The 20462-nt window shown below is 40.9% G+C and overlaps 1 protein-coding gene across 5 annotated transcripts in view; it reads left to right on the top strand.

Moving 5' to 3' along the window:
- The window catches only part of TNRC6B (trinucleotide repeat containing adaptor 6B), a 255735-nt gene that overhangs the window by 198236 nt on the left and 37037 nt on the right, over positions 1-20462 (top strand). For 3 of the 5 annotated variants that reach the window (XM_041755370.1, XM_041755371.1, XM_041755372.1), the window contains 7 exons: positions 439-2781; positions 4368-4526; positions 5898-6073; positions 8369-8443; positions 9368-9413; positions 10662-10810; positions 16192-16317. In XM_041755370.1, the coding sequence (XP_041611304.1) occupies positions 439-2781; positions 4368-4526; positions 5898-6073; positions 8369-8443; positions 9368-9413; positions 10662-10810; positions 16192-16317 (3074 nt within the window). Of the gene's footprint in view, positions 1-438; positions 2782-4367; positions 4527-5897; positions 6074-8368; positions 8444-9367; positions 9414-10661; positions 10811-12033; positions 12205-16191; positions 16318-20462 lie in introns of all 5 variants that reach the window. The other 2 variants (XM_041755375.1, XM_041755373.1) reach the window with 2 other exon arrangements.

Genomic DNA, 20462 nt, shown 5'->3' with positions numbered 1-20462 from the left:
TGGTCCCAGGTTGTGCAGCATCTTTATGTGTGCTAAGAAACCATTGGGAGCTTCCCCTATGGCAGTGATCTAATTGAAGGTGTGCTTCAGAACAATGACTCTAGCCAGGAGTGTTCAGAGTACATTGGAGATAGAAAGCAAGTTGAGGGTGTTACTACATTATCTCAAGATCTAAGAAGGCCCTTCTCTGTCAATAGGAATGACAAGGGGACAGCTTTGAGAAATGTGGTGGAGTTACACTTAGCAATATAGCAACCTGGCAAAATGAAAGAGAAGAGATGACTAGCCGAAGAGTGACGCAGTTAACCAAGACAGGCAACTGGGTAGAGAATTGAGTTTGTGGGGAACTGTATGAGCTCTCTTAGGGGCAGTTTGAGCTTGAGGTGTTAATAGAGCATGCATGTGTAGCTGTGATTGATAAGATAATCTCTTTCCCAGAGTCAACCCTTGGAGGTGCTGCTGCTTCAAATTATGCAAATTCCACTTGGGGCCCGGGAGCCTCCTCCAACAACGGCGCCTCCCCCAACCCAATTCACACCTGGGACAAGGTGATTGTAGACGGGTCTGACGTGGAAGAGTGGCCTTGTATTGCCAGCAAAGACACTGAGTCTTCTTCCGAAAACACCACCGATAACAACAGTGCCTCGAACCCTGGCTCTGAGAAGAGCACTCTGCCAGGAAGCACCACTAGTAACAAAGGAAAAGGGAGCCAGTGCCAGTCTGCAAGTTCTGGGAACGAATGTAATCTTGGGGTCTGGAAATCTGACCCTAAGACTAAATCTGTTCAATCTTCCAACTCTACAACAGAGAGCAACAATGGACTAGGAAATTGGAGGAATGTGAGTGGTCAGGATAGAATTGGACCTGGCTCTGGCTTCAGCAACTTTAACCCAAATAGCAACCCATCTGCCTGGCCAGCGCTGGTCCAAGAAGGAAATTCTAGGAAAGGGGCATTGGAAACGGATACTAGTAATTCCAGTGCACAGGTTAGCACAGTAGGTCAGGCATCCAGGGAACAGCAGTCAAAGATGGAAAATGCGGGTGTTAATTTTGTTGTCTCTGGCAGAGAACAGGCTCAAATTCATAACACTGATGGACCAAAAAATGGAAACACTAACTCCTTGAACTTAAGTTCACCAAACCCCATGGAGAATAAGGGAATGCCCTTTGGAATGGGCTTGGGGAACGCCTCCAGGAGCACTGATGCCCCTTCACAAAGCACTGGAGATCGAAAGACTGGGAGTGTTGGATCTTGGGGTGCAGCTAGGGGGCCTTCTGGAACTGACACAGCCTCTGGACAAAGCAATTCTGGAAACAATGGGAACAATGGAAAAGATAGAGAGGACTCCTGGAAAGGAGCTTCTGTTCAGAAATCATCTGGGTCAAAAAATGACTCTTGGGACAATAACAGGTCTACGGGTGGGTCCTGGAACTTTGGCCCTCAGGACTCTAATGACAACAAATGGGGTGAAGGGAACAAAATGACATCTGGGGTCTCTCAGGGAGAATGGAAACAGCCGACTGGGTCTGATGAGTTGAAAATTGGAGAATGGAGTGGTCCAAACCAACCAAATTCTAGCACTGGAGCATGGGACAATCAAAAGGGCCACCCCCTCCCTGAAAACCAAGGCAATGCCCAGGCTCCCTGTTGGGGAAGATCTTCCAGCTCCACAGGAAGTGAAGTTGGAGGTCAAAGCACTGGAAGTAACCACAAAGCAGGAAGTAGTGACAGTCATAATTCTGGCCGTCGGTCATACCGGCCCACACATCCTGATTGTCAGGCTGTCTTACAGACTCTTTTGAGCCGAACTGATTTGGACCCCAGGGTGCTCTCAAACACTGGCTGGGGCCAAACTCAAATTAAGCAGGACACTGTGTGGGATATTGAAGAGGTGCCAAGGCCTGAGGGGAAATCGGACAAAGGAACTGAGGGGTGGGAGAGCGCTGCCACACAGACCAAGAACTCAGGGGGCTGGGGAGATGCACCCAGCCAAAGCAATCAAATGAAGTCTGGATGGGGGGAGCTCTCAGCCTCTACAGAGTGGAAAGACCCCAAGAACACAGGAGGCTGGAATGACTATAAGAACAACAACTCTTCCAACTGGGGAGGCGGACGACCAGATGAAAAGACATCTTCTTGGAATGAGAACTCCAGCAAGGATCAGGGGTGGGGAGGGGGACGCCAGCCCAATCAAGGATGGACTTCTGGGAAGAATGGTTGGGGAGAGGAAGTTGATCAGGCGAAAAACAGCAGTTGGGAAAGTTCTGCAAGCAAACCTGTGTCTGGGTGGGGAGAAGGAGGGCAGAATGAAATTGGAACTTGGGGGAACAGCGGGAATGCAAGCCTAGCTTCCAAAGGTGGGTGGGAAGATTGCAAAAGGTCTCCAGCGTGGACTGAGACTGGCAGACAGCCCAATTCCTGGCATAAACAGCACCAACAGCAGCAGCAGCCACAGCAGCCACCGCCACCACAACCAGAGGCTTCTGGTTCATGGGGAGGCCCCCCACCACCACCTCCAGGCAACGGACGACCTTCCAATTCCAACTGGAGCAGTGGGCCACAGCCAGTAACCCCTAAGGACGAGGAACCCAGTGGTTGGGAAGAGCCATCCCCACAGTCAATTAGTCGGAAAATGGACATCGATGATGGCACTTCAGCATGGGGAGACCCTAACAGCTATAACTACAAGAATGTGAATCTGTGGGATAAGAATTCCCAAGGGGGCCCAGCACCTCGAGAACCAAACCTGCCTACCCCGATGACCAGTAAATCAGCATCAGGTAGGCAATGGCTGCTTCTTGCGGGTTTGATAAACAAAAATCCTAAATTTTTATTAAGCTGCATTTATTCCTTGGCTGTATTCTAGAAATCTTTCTACATTAACCATACTCTACTGTGAACAGAAGCTTTCTTTTTATAAAATTATAGTGAAAACAGATGCTGGTGGTACCTTTCAATGTTCTTTCTTGGCAAAAGGGAAAAAAGATGGCATCCCTGTGGTAGTCTCCCAAAGTTGGTACGGTTTTTTTTTTTGTTGTTTGTTTGTTTGTTTTTTTAATTGTATTGGTCTTGCAGAATCCAAAAAAACGTATCTTGGGCGCTAAACAAACCATGCTCCAGATTTAAAAATGAAGAATTAAAATAGCAGATATGGACCTGATTTCCATTCAGTTTCTACTCAGGAACATATCCTCTGTGTTTCTCCTTCCCTGGTGAAGGGAGGTATTTTGTGTTGTTCTCGAAGGGGCCATCAGAATGCTGTAGCATGGCTGGGATCTGGAAGATTTCAGTCGTTTTCCAGATGATTTTTAATGATCACCTCTGGTAGTGGAGTACTTCGTATAAGAAATTATTTTCTCATGATCATTAGTTGCCCAGAATTAAACTTTCTTCTTCCTCTATTTGGATAGAAATACCATACCTGGTAAATTGAAAGTAGTGCTAGTAATACCATCGTTGGCATTGTCGACTTGAATGTCCCCATAAAGCATATAATTCAACAAATTAAGGGGATGCACTGTTCAGGTGGTTTTTTGTTTTTTTCTTTCAGTTAGAATTAATACTTCGTTTTCCACTCCTCAGATAAACCTAGTGTTCGGTGAATGCAGTTATGGCCACTTAGAAAATGATTGCTTTTAACTAGTTCTTTTTTTTCCCCTCAAATATTGAAAAGAATGAGGAAGGAAATAAAGATTGTTCATTAATTCCCTATCTAGCACAAAACCTGCTAAGATGTGAAAGAAATTTATTAGCCATATAATGAAAACCTTCAACTGTAGGGAAAATCAAAATGTAATAAATAAAAGAATCTTAGCCCCTAGGGTCTCTTCCCACACATAATGAATCTCGTAGCATTTTGTATCTCATTCAAAAGTTTTCTTCATACCTATAGCAAAATATATCTTATCTTTTACAGATTTTACACAGAAGAGATTATACTATATACACTGTTCTTCGCCTTGCTTTTTCCATCATACTTTAAAACTTTCCATGTTAGCACATACATTTTTGTCTTTTATTTGCTTTGTGTACAGTATTTATTTCATGGGTGACGTAATTGGTCTAACCAGTGACTTTATGATAGATATTTAGATTGCTTCCAAATGGTTTCCCACAGTGTTAAAGTAAGCATTGTTGTACCTATAATTTTATGTACTCTACAAGTATATCTATGGTATAATTTCGGCAGTGGAGTTACTGGGCCAAAAGTTAAAGTGACAATGCTCCCTGAGGGTGGAACCCATTCATATTTCTGCAGACAGAGCATAGGAGAGCCTGTTCCTCCCACCTTCACTCCCCACTCCCTGGATATTAGGATGTTTCATTTAACAGATCATTCTTAGAGACCCATTTTCTTTCTTTACAGTCTGGAGCAAAAGCACACCACCTGCTCCAGATAATGGTACTTCAGCTTGGGGTGAGCCAAACGAAAGCAGTCCTGGGTGGGGCGAAATGGATGACACGGGAGCATCGACCACGGGCTGGGGGAATGCACCCTCCAACGCTCCAAATGCCATGAAACCTAGTAAGTGTACAGCATTATTTGGGAGGGAGCCTCCATTAATTTGGGGGCCAGACATTTTGGTGAGGGCTGTTCTAATGTTTCAACTACTGTTTGAAGAGATTCAGGACCATGACCCTTTAATAAATGATTAGTACCAAATGGTAGCGACTTAGCTTTTCATATGTTAACATGCTTAGAGTGAACTAGAAGTCCTAAGTTAATTTTGTTGATTTTAAGTTAGGTTTAGTATCTGGCCAGAATTGAAATGTTGACGTGGTGCTTTTTTTGCCAGTAACTTAAATATTGCTCACCATTCCTATTTTGCATTTCTGCTCCTTTGTTAGTATAATTTAAAAAGACTTTCCTGGCTTTTCATGTGGGACACAGTCTCTGCTGCTCACTGACTTCATCGTTCTGTTTCTTCCTCATCCCTTTGTCTCTCCTCTCATACTTCCACCCACGTAGAAGCATTTAAGGTTTCTTGAACCCAACAAAGATTTGTTCGTTTGAGTTTTTAATACAAAGCATGTCACTCTTATTCATAAATCATTGAAAGTCTAAGCTATACTTGATCCAGCTGGCAATGTGTAGTCACAGTAATTTGCAAAACTTTGTAAACCAATGCTATGGAATGTCTCATTGGATGTTCCTTGGTTGAAAAATTCAATTTCGAGTGCCCATTTTCACTTGTTTGTCGTTTTCTTAAAAAGTATTCCAGCATCTCTTTTCTGCCATATTGCAGACTTAAAAAATTATCTTTTGATTTAAAAATGTGGTCATAGTGAATGCTCAAAATTTGAGCAAAAATAATAAATTCTGTTGTCAATTTTATTGTATGATATTTATGACTCTTATAGTGCCACATGAAGAAGTACAATCTTAGCTATATTCTAGAAATTCATTCTTGTGTCTGTGCATTTAAAAAATTATGAATCCACTTCATAGAAATAGTTTTACAAAGACATGATTTCATCATGATTTTCACTGTAAAATTGGTTGTATCATCATGGGAAATACCACGCTGTAGACTTGAAATAGATCCAAAATGGCTGTTGGAAGACATTAGCCAGACCCTTGGCATAAGGAGATACTTCAGCAGTATTGTCGGGATTTTTTTGTGTCTTTCCAACCTTAGAATCACTCTTCCATCACAAAACCTTCACAGTTTAAAAAAGTCTTCTCTCCTTCAAGATCGTATAGTTAAAGCTATAGGTATACTTACCCTTTGTCTGGGTAATACGAATGTGGAAGGGGCTAGAATATTGGCCTCGCCACAGAGGTGGATTAGATAAGATCACAAATACCCTAAAATGCTGCATTCATAAGGACTGATCATTGTGATTATTGTAATATGTAGCTATTGCATACGATTCGTTCATTTTTTTCTTAAAGATTCCAAATCTATGCAAGACGGCTGGGGGGAGAGTGACGGTCCAGTGACGGGAACTCGCCATCCCAGCTGGGAGGAGGAGGATGATGGAGGAGTCTGGAACACCGCCGGCTCTCAGGGAAGTGCTTCCTCCCACAACTCAGCAAGCTGGGGACAAGGAGGAAAGAAGCAAATGAAGGTAGCCCACTTTAGAAATGATCGAGCTTGTTTCTTTGTTCTTAGAAGGCAGAACTGAGAATTTTCTCATGGAAGGAGTCCCTGAAGTCCTAAGTAAGGGTGAAAATATTTTCTTAAGAGCAAATAATTACTTCCTCTTTACTCCTCATCTTCCTTCCCCATGACTTTGAAACCTCAAACTACAGAGCTGTTGCTGTGAGTAAAATGGAATTTTCAAAGACAGGAGATTTTTTTTTTTACTTTTAGTTTCCATATGATAATAATTCTTTGGAAGCTTTCAAGGCACATTTTATAAATGTTTTATGCTTTTGCATTCTAAAGCCAAGGAAGTCCTTAGGGTAAGTCCCCATGATATATAGAAGAGAAACCAAAGAATGACAGCTTTTCCAGTGGCAATCAGCATGACTGGTTTTTATCCGATTCGGGAGATTCCAAAACCCAGAATCATTCTTCCAACAAAGTGAAGTGCCAGTACATAACCCTACTGTAGCAACCAAATGATTTATCTATATCCTGAACCAGGTTGTGTTGTAAAGTCACTTTCCAGGGCTCCTGAGTGGCTCAGTTGGTTAAGCATCCGACTCTTAATCTAAGAGTTGTGAGTTCAAGCCCCATGTTGGGATCCACGCTGGGTATGGAGCCTACTTAATTAAAAAAAAAAGAAAAAAAAAGAAATTAAGTTGTCATTTTCCATGTCTTAGAGCAACGCCGTTTCTCCTTTGATTTGCATAATTTGATGAGGACTTTGGTTTCAGTCTAGAACAAGTCTTTGAACCTGAACCGTTCTCCCAGCAGAGGCATTCTTTCCCTTCTGCAGAGAAACTGATGAAAATTAGAAATAGGCAGTCACATATTTAATTTCAACATGGGAGCCTTGCTGCCCCATGAAACACTTCACAGTGAATATTGTCCTGGTTTCAAATACCAAGTACTGTCCTGGAAGGTCTTCAGTCAGCTAAAGGGGCTATGCCTTTATCCCCTTTGCTGTAGGATATTAATGTTGTTCTGCATACAGTAACTTGATAGCCTAAAAACATAGGTTGTTTATGTTGGAGGCATCCTGTTTAAGCAGCTAGTTACAATTTCCCTTCTAAGGATTGCTTTGCCTCCCCCTAGTCACAGATGGAATTAATCCATAAAATTCTCAGTATCTTTGTACTCGTCTGTTATCTGGCTTGTTGTGGCTTTTTTTGTCATTTACAAATTCCCAACAAGACAGAAAAAAAGACAGTTGAGGAATACTGCTGATTGACAGAAGTGAGTGAAGGAAAGGTGCTGGCCCACTCAGGTGGCCCTGAGGCATAACTGATTCAGCTCAGTTGAAATTTGGCGTTTCTGCTCCACAACTGACAATTCTGACCTTTTGTGTCCTAGGGCCTTTTTTTTTAAACTGATTGTGATCAAAGACAGATAATGTAAAATTTACCATTGTAACCATTTTTAAGTGCACAGGCAGTTCAGTAGTGGTGAGTATATTCACGCTGTTGTGCAACCATCACCACATCTAGCCACAAAACTTTTCATCTGCAAAACTGAAACTGTATTAAACAAAAACTATCAATTCTACTCTCCCTCCAGTGAGGGCTTTTTTGACCTTAAAACCTGTGACTGAACTTAAGTGAACTTACTCACTTTGAGGAATAGTAAAATCAACATAACAAATATCAAAACAGAAGTTTTTATTTGTAGAATGTACAAGTAAGCAAAGCCCCATCACCCCATCCCCACCAACTCCTCATCATTGTTCCACCTACCTTCTCCATAGAAGTAAAAGTGGAGCTGGTGTTGGATGTCCTATTCTGGGGAGAAACTAGTTTGTCCCTTAAGAAACAAAAACTCAAGGGCTCCTGGCTGGCTCAGTTGGTTAAGCATCTGCCTTTGGTTCAGGTCATGATCTTGGGATCCTGGGATTGAGCCTCGTGTAGTACTCCCTGCTCAGCAAGGAGTCTGCTTCTCCCTCTCTCTCTCCCCTACTTGTACGTGTGTGCGCTCTCTCGCTCTCGCTCAAATTAATAAATAAAATCTTAAAATAAAACAAAACACCAGCTAACCAAGTATATTTCCAGTTCTAACTCAGTGTGACGAATCAAATAAGAATGAAAATATAGATAGAACTAAAGCTTATTACTCTTTCAGACTAATGGATAAAATATCAAAATAACCACAGTTAAAGAGGGAAATTTGGGCTCAGAAAGGTAAACTGTTGGTTCTGCATTTTCAATCAGTACTTAAATCTAACTGATAAGAAGTGAGATAAAATAATTTGGATCTGAGGTTATGTATTTCATTTCTGTAGTGCTCACTGAAAGGAGGAAACAATGATTCATGGATGAATCCTCTTGCCAAACAGTTTTCAAATATGGGATTGCTGGTAAGTTTCATTTTCTTTTATGTGTAATACAGCCCAGCTTTTACTTTTAGTACAAATGTGAAGACCGCTGCCATTAGAGTACAACATTACAGATTTAGAAACTGGTTAAACAGTGTTTCTGATTTGGATTTAGCAGTATTTGTCCTCTGTTCTTTTTTTTTTTTTTTTTTTTGTTCTTTTATTCTTAATGAAATACTCCAATATTTAAAGGCTATGGCTTTTGAATTTGTAGTCCTTGTGTCCTTTTCCTTAAGCGGTTAGGGGCAGAAAGAGCCAGGCCTTAAAACTTACGTAACGTACCCTAATACTGTACCAGTTTTCGTATTACAGTTTTGAAAACGGCAGCAACAATAAAATAAGGAGGGGAACTATTTGTAATTAATTATATAGGGAATTCTTGTAGGATTTCTCTCAATCTCTCTCTCTCTCTCTCTCTCTTTCTCCCTCTCTCTCTCTCTCTCTCTCTCTCTTTAAATCTCTTGGGAACATTGTGGGACACCCCGTCCCTAGTTGCCAAAAGACAGATAGCTTGACTTGGCTGCACATTTCCAGATTTGATGACTGGACAAGTCACGAGAAGAGGTTGTCATCATTTGGCTGACACTCGTGGAATTTGATCCTGAGCCGACTGGAACTTATTTCTCTAAGCAGCTATTTAGCTATTGCTCTGTCCATAGAGTTACTGAAGCTAATTCTATGTGAAAATTGAATGTGGGAATATAGACACCATAGGCAATCAAATTAGTCACATCATCAGTGATCTTGTCTTCATTCCAGTATAAGGTTTATATCAAAGGACCATGTAGAGTACCAATAGTATGCCACAACTCTCATGTAAATAATGCCATTTTTTTTTTTATCTCTCTCATACAGATGTTGCTAATTCAAACCTTTAATCCTCCCTCCCTGTTGCTTCTTTTTCAGAGTCAAACTGAAGATAATCCAGGCAGCAAAATGGATTTGTCTGTAGGTGTGTATCACTCTACTAATATGAATGGGTATATTGTGATTAATGATGTCATATTGGATCCCTGCTCAGCTTGAGTTGGGATGGGTGCCATTCAGCAGACATAAAGGACCATCCTGGACACTAGGTAGGGGTTGAAAACTCAAATAGTTGCAGGATCCAGGAAAGTAACGAAATGAGTGTCATGTACCAGGTATAAGAAATTGGGAGTTGGAGGCCACTGGTTAGCTGTCGGGGGAATATGTACCATCTCCAGGATAAAGGAATCAGCCTTGCTCTGGCCTTAACAGTTGTTGCCATGGAGAGTAAGGGTTCAGCTTTGTCAGAGCTTCCAGTTGGCGAGCGAGGCCAGAAATTCAGACATAAATTGACATCCTGATTCTTAAATATTGGAAACTAATTCAGATTTTAAAAACTAGTGTGTGGCCAAAGTATGTCTGTGGCCCTGCCAGACTCTGTTCTCAGGTTGGTAGTCCTGTCTGCACTGGAATGTTTCATTTTTGACGAGTTCTCCCACCCTAAGTGGAGCAGTTGCCATGTCAGCCCTTAGTCTGTGGGATCGTCACCATGATGCTATTACTCACCTTGAGGTGATAAAAGAATCAAACCAAGGAAAAAGGAAAATAGTCCTAGGTCATAAGGGAGATAGTCTGATCTATGATATTTTAAAATCTAAGAGTGACGAAAAAATGAGTTTCCAGGGGCACTGATCATGTCAGTGTATAATAGCAAATTTCCAGAGCTGTGAAGAAAAGGAGTAGTAGTCATGGTACTTGGGAAATCTGTTGTTCACTTAATGTGCCCAACTCTAAGTTTTAAATTCTAGGGCAACAGCTATGCCTCTTAGGCCTTTTTATTCTCAATAACTGTGTCACAGCCCCACCCATTTATCTAGCAGAAGCTAAAACAGCAGCAGGAGACAAACTCTCACGAAGTGCATTTGATTTTATGAGTGAGTTATAGTCATCAAACATGTCAATAACCAGTGGAACTATTTTTTTAGTCAGATTTTTACCAGGTTGGCCCTAAATCTCTCTTTCAATCTTCCATTGAAAACAAGCTACAACCGACACAAGTTTTTTAAGAAGGAACAAAAGGATCCACACGTGCCCCTGGGGGCCTGAACCAAGAAGATCCCTCATGGTCTTATGCCCAGCACCTCAGGGAGAAGAATGGGACCGGTACCCCCCCACCCCCCATCATAAGGGAGATATTTGTTCTTGAAACTTTCATTTCTGTGTTACTTTTCAGGGAGCCTTCCAGATAAAAAATTTGACGTGGACAAGCGAGCGATGAATCTCGGGGATTTTAATGATATCATGAGGAAGGATCGATCTGGGTTCCGTCCACCTAATTCCAAAGACATGGGAACCACAGATAGTGGGCCTTATTTCGAGAAGGTGAGTCAAATCCTTTAAGATAATTCATGCGAACCACTTTGGTTCCCATTTGTTCTTTTGATAATTGATTCCAGGAGGAAGCACAGAGTCACTGAATTAATTAATGAGCAAAAACATAAACATCACCTGCATTTAAGTGTTGGCATGAAAACAGTTGATGTCAACAGGTGACTAGGCAGAAGCTAGAACCATCTGTCTTTAGTATGTGAGTATTATGAAGAAGGTCTGAGTTTTTAGAAATTTTATGAAGTTTGGAAAGGGGAAATAAATGGTCTGACTTTTTATAGTGGGAATGCGAAATGTGTGGAAGAAATTTTAGAGACCAATTTATTCTGCTGCTATACAGTGAGAAATTAAATTTGGGATATTGTGCAGATAATTCGTATCTCCCAAGGCCTTCCCTTCTAGCTTTGTTAAGATGTTCCAGAACTTTCTCTTTTGATATTTCTAAGAGAGTTCCTTTGTTCTTTCTCCATTTCTCTAGTGACCTATTTTGAGTTATAATGGTATACTGTTCAAATTCTCAACCTGATTTATGGAAGTCATGAATACCTATTTGTTTTTGATTCTTGTCTTTCCAATTGGAGGAAATAATTCCTTGATTCAGAATACTGATTTGTCATGGCCCTGGTCTTCAGAAAGCAATAAAAACCAAAAGTTTGGGCAGCCTGGGTGGCTCAGCGGTTTAGCTCCGCCTTCAGCCCAGGGCGTGATCTTGGAGTCCCAGGATTGAGTCCTACGTCAGGCTCCCTGCATGGAGCCTGCTTCTCCCTCTGCCTGTGTCTCCCATGAATAAATAAATAAAATCTAAAAAAAAAAAAAAAATTTAAAAAAAAGTTTTAGATCTGGCAAATTTTTGACGTTACTGATAATGCTGTTTCAGGCAGCAACAGATTCATAAGATTACTCTGGCTTTTGTTTCAGCAGCCACATAGAGTAATCAATATTAGATACATAAAAATTCAGAGTCTGGCAATTTTTATCTTAGTGCAATGGACAGAATGTGTTACTTAGAGGATAAGAAAAAATCCATATCAGAGATGACAGATGGTGTCTGTTGGGCCAAGTGTGATGACTCTGATCAGATCCAAATTCCATCCTCGTTTATTGCTAATACACTCTAACTCTGTTTGTTCCTAGTGTTTCTCTCTTGTCCCTTCTTGCATTCTGTTGCTTCACTAACCAACACTCATTGTGATTGGCTAACTCCTACTACTTTTCAGCTGACTTTGCCTTTCTCCAATCAAGATGGGTGCCTTGGGGATGAGGCTCCCTGCTCTCCCTTCTCCCCTTCTCCCAGCTACAAGCTGTCTCCCTCTGGTTCCACACTACCCAACGTCAGCCTTGGAGCAATCGGCACAGGGCTCAACCCCCAAAACTTCGCTGCTAGACAAGTAAGGAGGCCTCTCAAATTTATAACTGCTTGACTGTGGCCTTGCCTTGGCCCTGGTCTGCAGTTCATTGCATCATTTGTCTGTCTTGGGAAATTTGTTGATTACTGAATGCACAGAATGATACTAAGTATAGGCTTTAGATCTCTCAGCCCGTAGAACCCATCTCTCTTCATATTTTCTCAACATGGATTTTATTTTAAATTTGTTTCTTTCGTCTTCTCATTTTTGGTCCTAAGTTCACATTTAAGAAGTTAACTAATAAACTGGCTTAGGAAAATGTTAAGGAGGCTACATAGGTACTTTACGTCATCTAACTTAGCAACGAATTTGCCATTCTTGACATTAGATTGAATGGCAAGTGATACTTTTGAAGTCCTTTTGATTTAGTAAAACTTCTAATTAGAAAATAGCAGCAAAACTAGTAAGAGTAAATACTTGAGTTTTACAGCATCTTAAAATCTAGTGTCTTTAAGTTAAAATACAATCATTACCCAGGCAGAGGTAATTTGATAGAAGAGCTTTGGGAAGCCTGGATGTTGCTCAGACATGGCGGTTCCATCTAGCCTGGAGCTGCCCGTTTCATAGGGGTGGCCTCAGTCCTCCTGGGAGGGGCTCTGCACCAAGAGCCAAACTGGCAGGGCTGGCCCCTGAGGCCCCCTCACCTTCATAGGCCTGATGCAGCACTGCTGGCCTCTGTCGCCCCACAGCAGCTCCAGGGTGGTTGCCGGGGAGAAAACCAGGAATTTGGAGACAATTCCCTTGTGAATGGTGACTGATGATATATTCCTAGCCACAGTACTGTGACCACTGACCTGTCACTGTGACTCTCACCTTAGGATGTCATGGAAGGACATTTAATTATTATATCTATTTTGTTTCCACATGCTGACTTTCACATTACAAGTGAAAAGATATATAAAACACCTTTAGTCCTCCACACCATAGTCCTCCAGGTGCACACAGGTCTTTCATATGCTTTCTGATTATTGCTTTAGCACATTTTAAAAATGGATCATATAATGTCCATGTGTTCAGTTGGTTTTTCTAGTTTGGGCGTTACGGGTAATTTCTTGTTTTCTTTTTTTATATTTCATTCTTTTTCTTAATGTTTCCACAGAGGACATAGACATGTATTGCTTATATAAACAGAGAAGAAATAATTATATCCATGGTTTTGGGCAGCTCATTTGTTTCGGACTGAGGTATAGAAAATATAAAACAGTCCTACCTCTCTTGATTAATGATGATTACAGATGCCTACAGGATTGCACATTTATCAAAAGCCTTTAGTATATAATTTTTAGTATAATAGACCAGCCATAGTAGCCAGCACTGGACTCTAAGAAAAGATCATTCCTCTTTGGGTGTTTTTAATCCTAAAAATGGATTGCTACAAAGTCCATTGTGAATCTAATGGGTACACGTTTTATGTAAATATGGTCATGGTTCTTTTATGCCATTTTCATGCAGACTTAATATACTTCATAATTAAAAATTAAAATGTAAGATTTTTATTTTCAAGTGACAGATTTTCAGTCAGTTTGGAAATAGTTGAGGCAGATATCACCAATAAATACTAGGATTCAGGTCACTGTAAAAGGGTTTTTATTTAGGGGCTTTATATACAACAGTGGAGCTCTAGAAATAACCATATTTTAAAAAATGGAAATAACCAGATAAACATTAACATATGTAGAAGCCATAAACTTATATAGAAGCATTTGATGACCATTTTCCTAATTTCTAAATACAGTTTTTTAAAAAATTGTGTGTGATTGCCACTAAATGTATTACTGTGCAGAATAGTCAAAAAAATGAGTAGCAGTGCCAACATTCCATATTTAAAAAGAGAGAAGGTGTTTTTTGATAGACTCCTGTTGACTCATCTGTACTATTATCCATATCAGACATATCTATCATTGGGCTTGATATGACTTTAGAGACACTTGATAAAGATAACCTAAAATCTCTGGGCGATGGGGCAGCATGACATCTGTCCACTGAGAATGTGCAGTAGGGCCTAATTTTTAAAAAACTAAAAAAAGGCAAATTCCTTCTAATATTTCTTTCCAAAAGAGAGGTTAGAATTTAATATGGTCCTCACAGAGCAGTTTTGGACTTTTTAAAACATGAATTCTGGCAAGGACTTCAGCTACCAGAAATCCCACCATCCAAGGACCCTACCATGAATCATTAGCATCTGATAACTAGGTCATTACTTTGATAGTAAAGTGTGAGAATGATTTTAGCAGAACATTCTCAGCGAAACAGACATTCCTGTGTTCTTGAGAATGATCAGTAGGGAAGCTGCCAACTATCAAGATCTCAGAAAAGTTAGAGCCAAACCATGTCACCTTAGAGTTACAGTTTGATGATTATTAGTAAGACGGGGGAAGTGGAGACATTATAGCTTGTAGAATTAAAGGTCTTTTCATGTTTAAACAGTCTTTTGGGAGATTTAAAATTCATGGTGGATCTTTGATTTTGTTATATGAGATATACAGATTTTGATTGCCTTTTCTACTTTACGTTCATAGCCATTTTTATTTTCAGTGCTTTTAAGTTCATTAATTTCCCAGTAGCAATCCCTTAATCTATTTTGAATCATTAAACCATTGGGGTATCTTCAGTGTTCTAGAACTTAATGGTGCTGTTATAGAATTCTTTAAAATTACCTTAATCCACACCATGTCAGGGAGAAGATGGTGACTTCAGTTCAGAATACATATACTTGGTATAAGCAGTGGTGCAGCTGTCTTCACTAAGTGAGATGTTGTCAAGTATATAGAATTGGTGGGTCATGATGTTTTGCATCCTACAGACTAGGATTTTACTAAGTTCTAGGACTACAAAGAAGGAAAGTATTAAGCTGATGGTGGAAAGACAGAATGGAAAATGAATATGACTTGCTGATGGTTGCTATCAAAGAGTGTTGAAAGCGTTTTGAGAACATACAGGTGGGCTCAGTTAATTTGAATATGAAATGAGGAAGAAGGTTTGGGGAAGACTTCCTCTATAAGGATGACCTCTGAGCTGGGCCTCAAAGAGGCCCAGTGAAGATGGTGGAGAATCTTTCCTCAGACAGAGGGAACAGTATCAACTTGTCAAATACAAATTCTTTGCTGAAAGGGTTTTTCTTGGCTTAAAACAAGTCCGAACAGAAGGGCCATAAAGCCCAGTTTTCTATAGCTCTTTGATTAGAATAGTCTAGAAGTGCTCCAGTGAGTTGGTCCTCCAGAAATCAGGGAATTAAGCTTATTTTTAACCAGACTAATATTCATACATTGGAATGAGAAGTTACAGGTGAGTAATGGGTTTTTTGGTGTCCCTGTAATGGTTTTTCACTTTTTGCCTTTTCTGCTTTTTAATTTTATTTTTATTTTTTAAATCTCACTCTTGATTTAGATTTTATCACCTAGCAAAGAAGGGGTCAAGCAGACCCAGACAAGAAAGGGTATTCGGATCTGGAGTAATGTTCCCATGGACGTAGGCTACAATTTGGTGGCACTGATTCTGTGATTGAACTAATCAATCAGTTCGGAGATATTAATGTCCTAGTGTTTAGCTGATATTACTTAGAAGCCTGCATTTATACTCAGGTGCCTTTCAAGATGGAGCTCAGATTATTGGACTTGAGAATAAATTTGGTGAATTTATTGTTAGAGAGAGAAAGAGAAGTTGAAATAAACATTATATTGCCTATACCTTTCAGTTACAAAAAGAAAAAATAGTACTTTTTTAAAACATTTGACCAGATTTTACCCTTTCAGTTATAGAGTACATCAGACTGCAGGGGTGGTGGTGCTATGTGCATGATTTCATTTGAATAATTTTCCCAAGTATTCCAAGACCAGGAACTTTTCAGTTATAAAATTCTGAGATTCCATGGAACACAGGGTATACTTCTGAAGGATAGAAAACCAACTGTTTCTTTTTTGCATTTTCTTACATTAACAAAAAGCCTTACTGTTGCTGTTATATTTACAGGGTGGCAATCATGGTTTGTTTGGAAATAGCACAGCACAATCGAGAGGTATGCACACACCAGTGCAGCCACTAAATTCTTCTCCTAATCTCCGGGCGCAAGTGCCTCCCCAGTTTATTTCCCCCCAGGTAAGCAATTTTATGTTTCCACAATTCAGCAATAAAGCCCATCCAGGTAGTTACCAGTTGCCAACTGGAAGATTTTGTGGGCCTAAAAGGAATAATAGTTACCTAAATGTCTAAAGTGTAAAGAATCCAGATCAAGATTTTTATTTATTTAGGGGCACCTGGGTGGCTCAGTTAAGCATCTGCCTTTGGCTTGGGTCGTGATCCAAGGGTCCTGGGATTGAGTCCCATATTGGGCTCCCTGCTCAGTGAGAAGCTTGTTTCTCCCTCTTGCTCTGCTGCTCCCTGTGCTTGTGCAGTCTCTTTTTCTCTCAAGTAAGTAAATAAAATTTGTTAAAAACCAAAGATTTTTATTTATTTATTCATTTTTAAAGATTTTATTCACTTATTTGAGTTCCTAGGTCTCCCCCACTCTATGGAGACAAAATCCTGGGAGTTGGGAACTAGTCACCCCATGGCGATTTTTATCAGCACCCTAAAGTTTAGCTACTGTTGCCATAGATAATGTGGTGTTGGGCAAGAGTTTTCAGCTGAGTGGCAATGTAGGAAAACCTATGTTTTAGAAAAATAACAGTGACAGTAATGTAGAGATATGTTTGAATGGCAGACTTACTGGAGCAAAGGAGCCGATTACAAAGCTAGCACAAGAGTCCAGGTAAGGTGGTGGCAGTGAGAATTAAGACGCTATGACAGGCACAGGTGGCCTTTGTGTTGTGGAATATTGTGGTCTGGTCACCAGTCTCCAGTCTCTTCTACCTCGGCATATCAGCAGCATCTGACGTAGTTGATCACGCCCTCCCGTCTGAAGGAGGCTTTCATTCATTTGGCTTTTGGACACCTTGTATAGTCATTCCCCACCCACCTTTCCTTGTCCCTCTCCTTTACAAGCTCCTCCTTACCTCCCCAACATTCAACATCAGAGAGCTCCAGTCTGAGCCCTGGACCCTCTTCTCAACATCCTACAGCCACTGGCTGGGTGATTTCACCCAGTGAATGACTCTAAATACTGACAGTTCCAAGATGATGTCTTTAGCCCAGATCTCTCCTCTTAATTCCACAGACTTCTGGCCATCTCTATTAGGATGCCTTATAGGCACTTCAATTTGGCATATCCAAAACAGAACTTGTGATTTCCTCCCATACTTCCCTCTAAAACATCATCTTTCTCCAAGTAAATGGCACTCCCGCCCTGCAGGTGCTCAGGCCACAGATCTTAGTTAGAGCTAGTGGGGAGTCCCCTCAGCTCACATCCAGTCCATCAACAAATCCCCCTTCAGAACTCTGTCCCGAATCTGGCGATTTTCTACTGCCTCCTCTAACATGACCCAAGGCAGGCAACCACTGTTTCTTTCTCAGAAATGGCCTCCGGACTGGTCTGGCTTCATCCAGCACCTGCCTGCCTCCAGTCTATTCTCCACTCAGCATTCTGACCGAGCCTCTCAAACCACACAGTCCAGGGTAGCCCTCAGCCACCTGAGCACTTGAAATGCAACCAGTGGAACTGGAGAACGGAAGTTTTAACTGATTTAAAGTTAAATAGCCACACCTGGTTGGTGGCTACTGAATGAATAGTCCAGATAGGAAGCTTTTGTAGCATCACAGAAAGCTAAAGGTCAATCATGTTACTACTTTGTCCTCTCATGACTCCCTCTCTCACTAAGAACACAAAGCCAGCTCTTTACTGTGGCTCTCGATGCTCCTGGTGTCCCACACACACACACCTGCCACCCTCCCTACCGTTAGATCTGGCCTCTCCAGTCAGCTCGCTCTAGGGCACCAAGCACTACTGCTCTTCTCGCAGGTCTCCATGGGGCGCCATCTGCACCTCCTTCAGATCTGCTGCAGTGGCACCTTGTCAGAGTGGCTCTCCCCAGCCAGGCTGTGTACAGTACGGCACCAGCACTCTTGGGCTTCCCAGTGGCAGAGTCTGTGTCTGCTTTGTTCACTGCTGGATCCTGAATATCTACAAACTGTGCAGGGCACGTATTTTGAGTAAATAGATGTCAAGTCATGGGAAGATGCATTTCAGAATGGTTTAAAAAGTAGAATTGTTAGGAAAAGCACAGTTAACTTAGTTTGAGACTTAAGGGCTGCCAGTCTCTTTATGGCCAAAGTATCTGCTCTGTGTAAAAAAGTATTTGTGTTCTATGTTTTTGAGATTTGTATATTTAGCATAATGTGGTTAATGTTTATTTGATGCATAGTGGGGGCAGAATATTAAACAATGGAAACTTTGGTTCCCCCCCCCTCACATTTCCATATTTTAAAAAACAAGGCAGTTGAGTTAGCTCAAATTTTTTTTTTTCTTTACGTAAAGGCAATATAATAACCACACTAAAGTTTGGATAATGGAAAAATTTCTTCCAAGAACCCCTGACCCCGATGCAATGACAGGGATTATTTTTACAAAATCCACTATTCAGACTGTTCATGTACAGGCATGCTTTTCACATAATGACATTCATGATCACTGTATCCTGCTGTTTCTGTTACCTTTCTATCATACTTAGTATTTTCCCTGTTACAATGTAGTTTTCCTGTTGATCATTTTTTTTCAATATATATATATTTTTTTTACTTATTAATGTGAAAGAGAGAAAAACAGAGTGAGAGCAGGAGCTGGGTGAGGAGCAGAGGGAGAAGCAGACTCCCCACTGAGCAGGGAGCCTGATATGGGGTTTGATCCTGGGAGTCCGAGATCATGAGTCCAAGATCATGATGTGAGCCAAAGAAAGGCAGACGCTTAACCAGCTGAGCCACCCAGGTGCCCTTGTGGATTATTCTTAATGAAGAAGGTATAATGTTCTATCAGGTAGACTTATTTTGACCTCCTGAAACATTCTCTTCCCCATTATTGGATATTAAGTTGTTTCTAATTTTTCAGTTATAAATAATGTAATAGAGAAACCTTTATCCAAGATCTTTTTTTAAAAATGTTTTATTTATTTATTCAACAGAGCATGCATATGAGCAGAGGGGAGAGACAGTGAGAGGGGGAGAAGCAGACTCCCCGCTGAGCACAGGGAGCCCAACACGGGGCTCAATCTCAGACCCCAAGATCATGACCTGAGCTGAAGGCAAACACTTAACCAACTAAGCCACCTAAGCGCCCCATCAGTAGATCATACATGCAATCTTGTACATAGATCTGTGCCCACATTATTTCCAAACTTAGTTGCCCAGAATGAAATTTATAGGTCAAGGGACATGAACACTTCAAATTTTTTGATAAATAATATCAAATTTTACATCTATTTTAACTGCCTTATTAAAGGCAGTCAGGGATGCCCGGGTGGCTCAGCGGTTGAGCGATTGAGCGTCTGCCTTTGGTTCAGGGTGTGATCCTGGAGACCTGGGATCAAGTCCCAGGTCGGGCTCCCTGCATGGAGTCTGCTTCTCCCTCTGCCTGTGTCTCTGCCTTTCTCTGTGTGTCTCACGAATAAATAAACAAATCTTAAAAAAAATAATAATAATAAAGGCAGTCAGATTTAATGTGAACATAGAAAGAGGATATTGGAACACATCTTTAAGATTTGTTACAAAGAAAAAAAAAAAAGATTTGTTACAGATGTTCCAGGTCTTGGGTTTCTACCTTGCCTTTTTCCTCCTGTTGCTCAAATATTCAGAAAGTAACATATTCTATCAGGCTTTTGTCTTGCTTTAAAATTGCTGTCATTTTGCACCTGCAGTGCTTCGTTAAATGCCATATTGACTCCAACTAGATCTTCCCTTTATCCAACCCAGCTGGAGATTGAAGGGCTTTTAAGCCAGAATAATTAACTCCCTGCTATGGGAATGTGCAAACCTGCACTTTAATTACTCTGCAGCCCAGGCATGAGTAGCCATTTGCCAGAAGCCGTGGTGCTTCTCTCTGGTCCTTTTGTATTCATTGGAGAAGGACAGTGCATGTGTAGTCTGGGGAAGTGAAAAGTTGGGTAAAGCTAAACAGGAAGTCCTCAAAGATAACCTTTATAGTCTTTATGACTGTCAATTTATGGCACATGTGAGATGCTAGCATTCAAATTAAATTTAAAGATTCAAAACGCCTTGTGTTAACATTTCTTTCTAGTCTTTTCTGTATTTGTCTGTCTTGAAACAGTATAGTTTGGTTTTGCCTTTTATGTAACAAAAACATGCAATATATAGCC

This window comes from Vulpes lagopus, chromosome 5 (assembly GCF_018345385.1).
Source record: "Vulpes lagopus strain Blue_001 chromosome 5, ASM1834538v1, whole genome shotgun sequence".
Taxonomy (NCBI): Eukaryota; Metazoa; Chordata; class Mammalia; order Carnivora; family Canidae; genus Vulpes; species Vulpes lagopus.
This window is presented reverse-complemented; position numbering and strand designations above follow the sequence as displayed.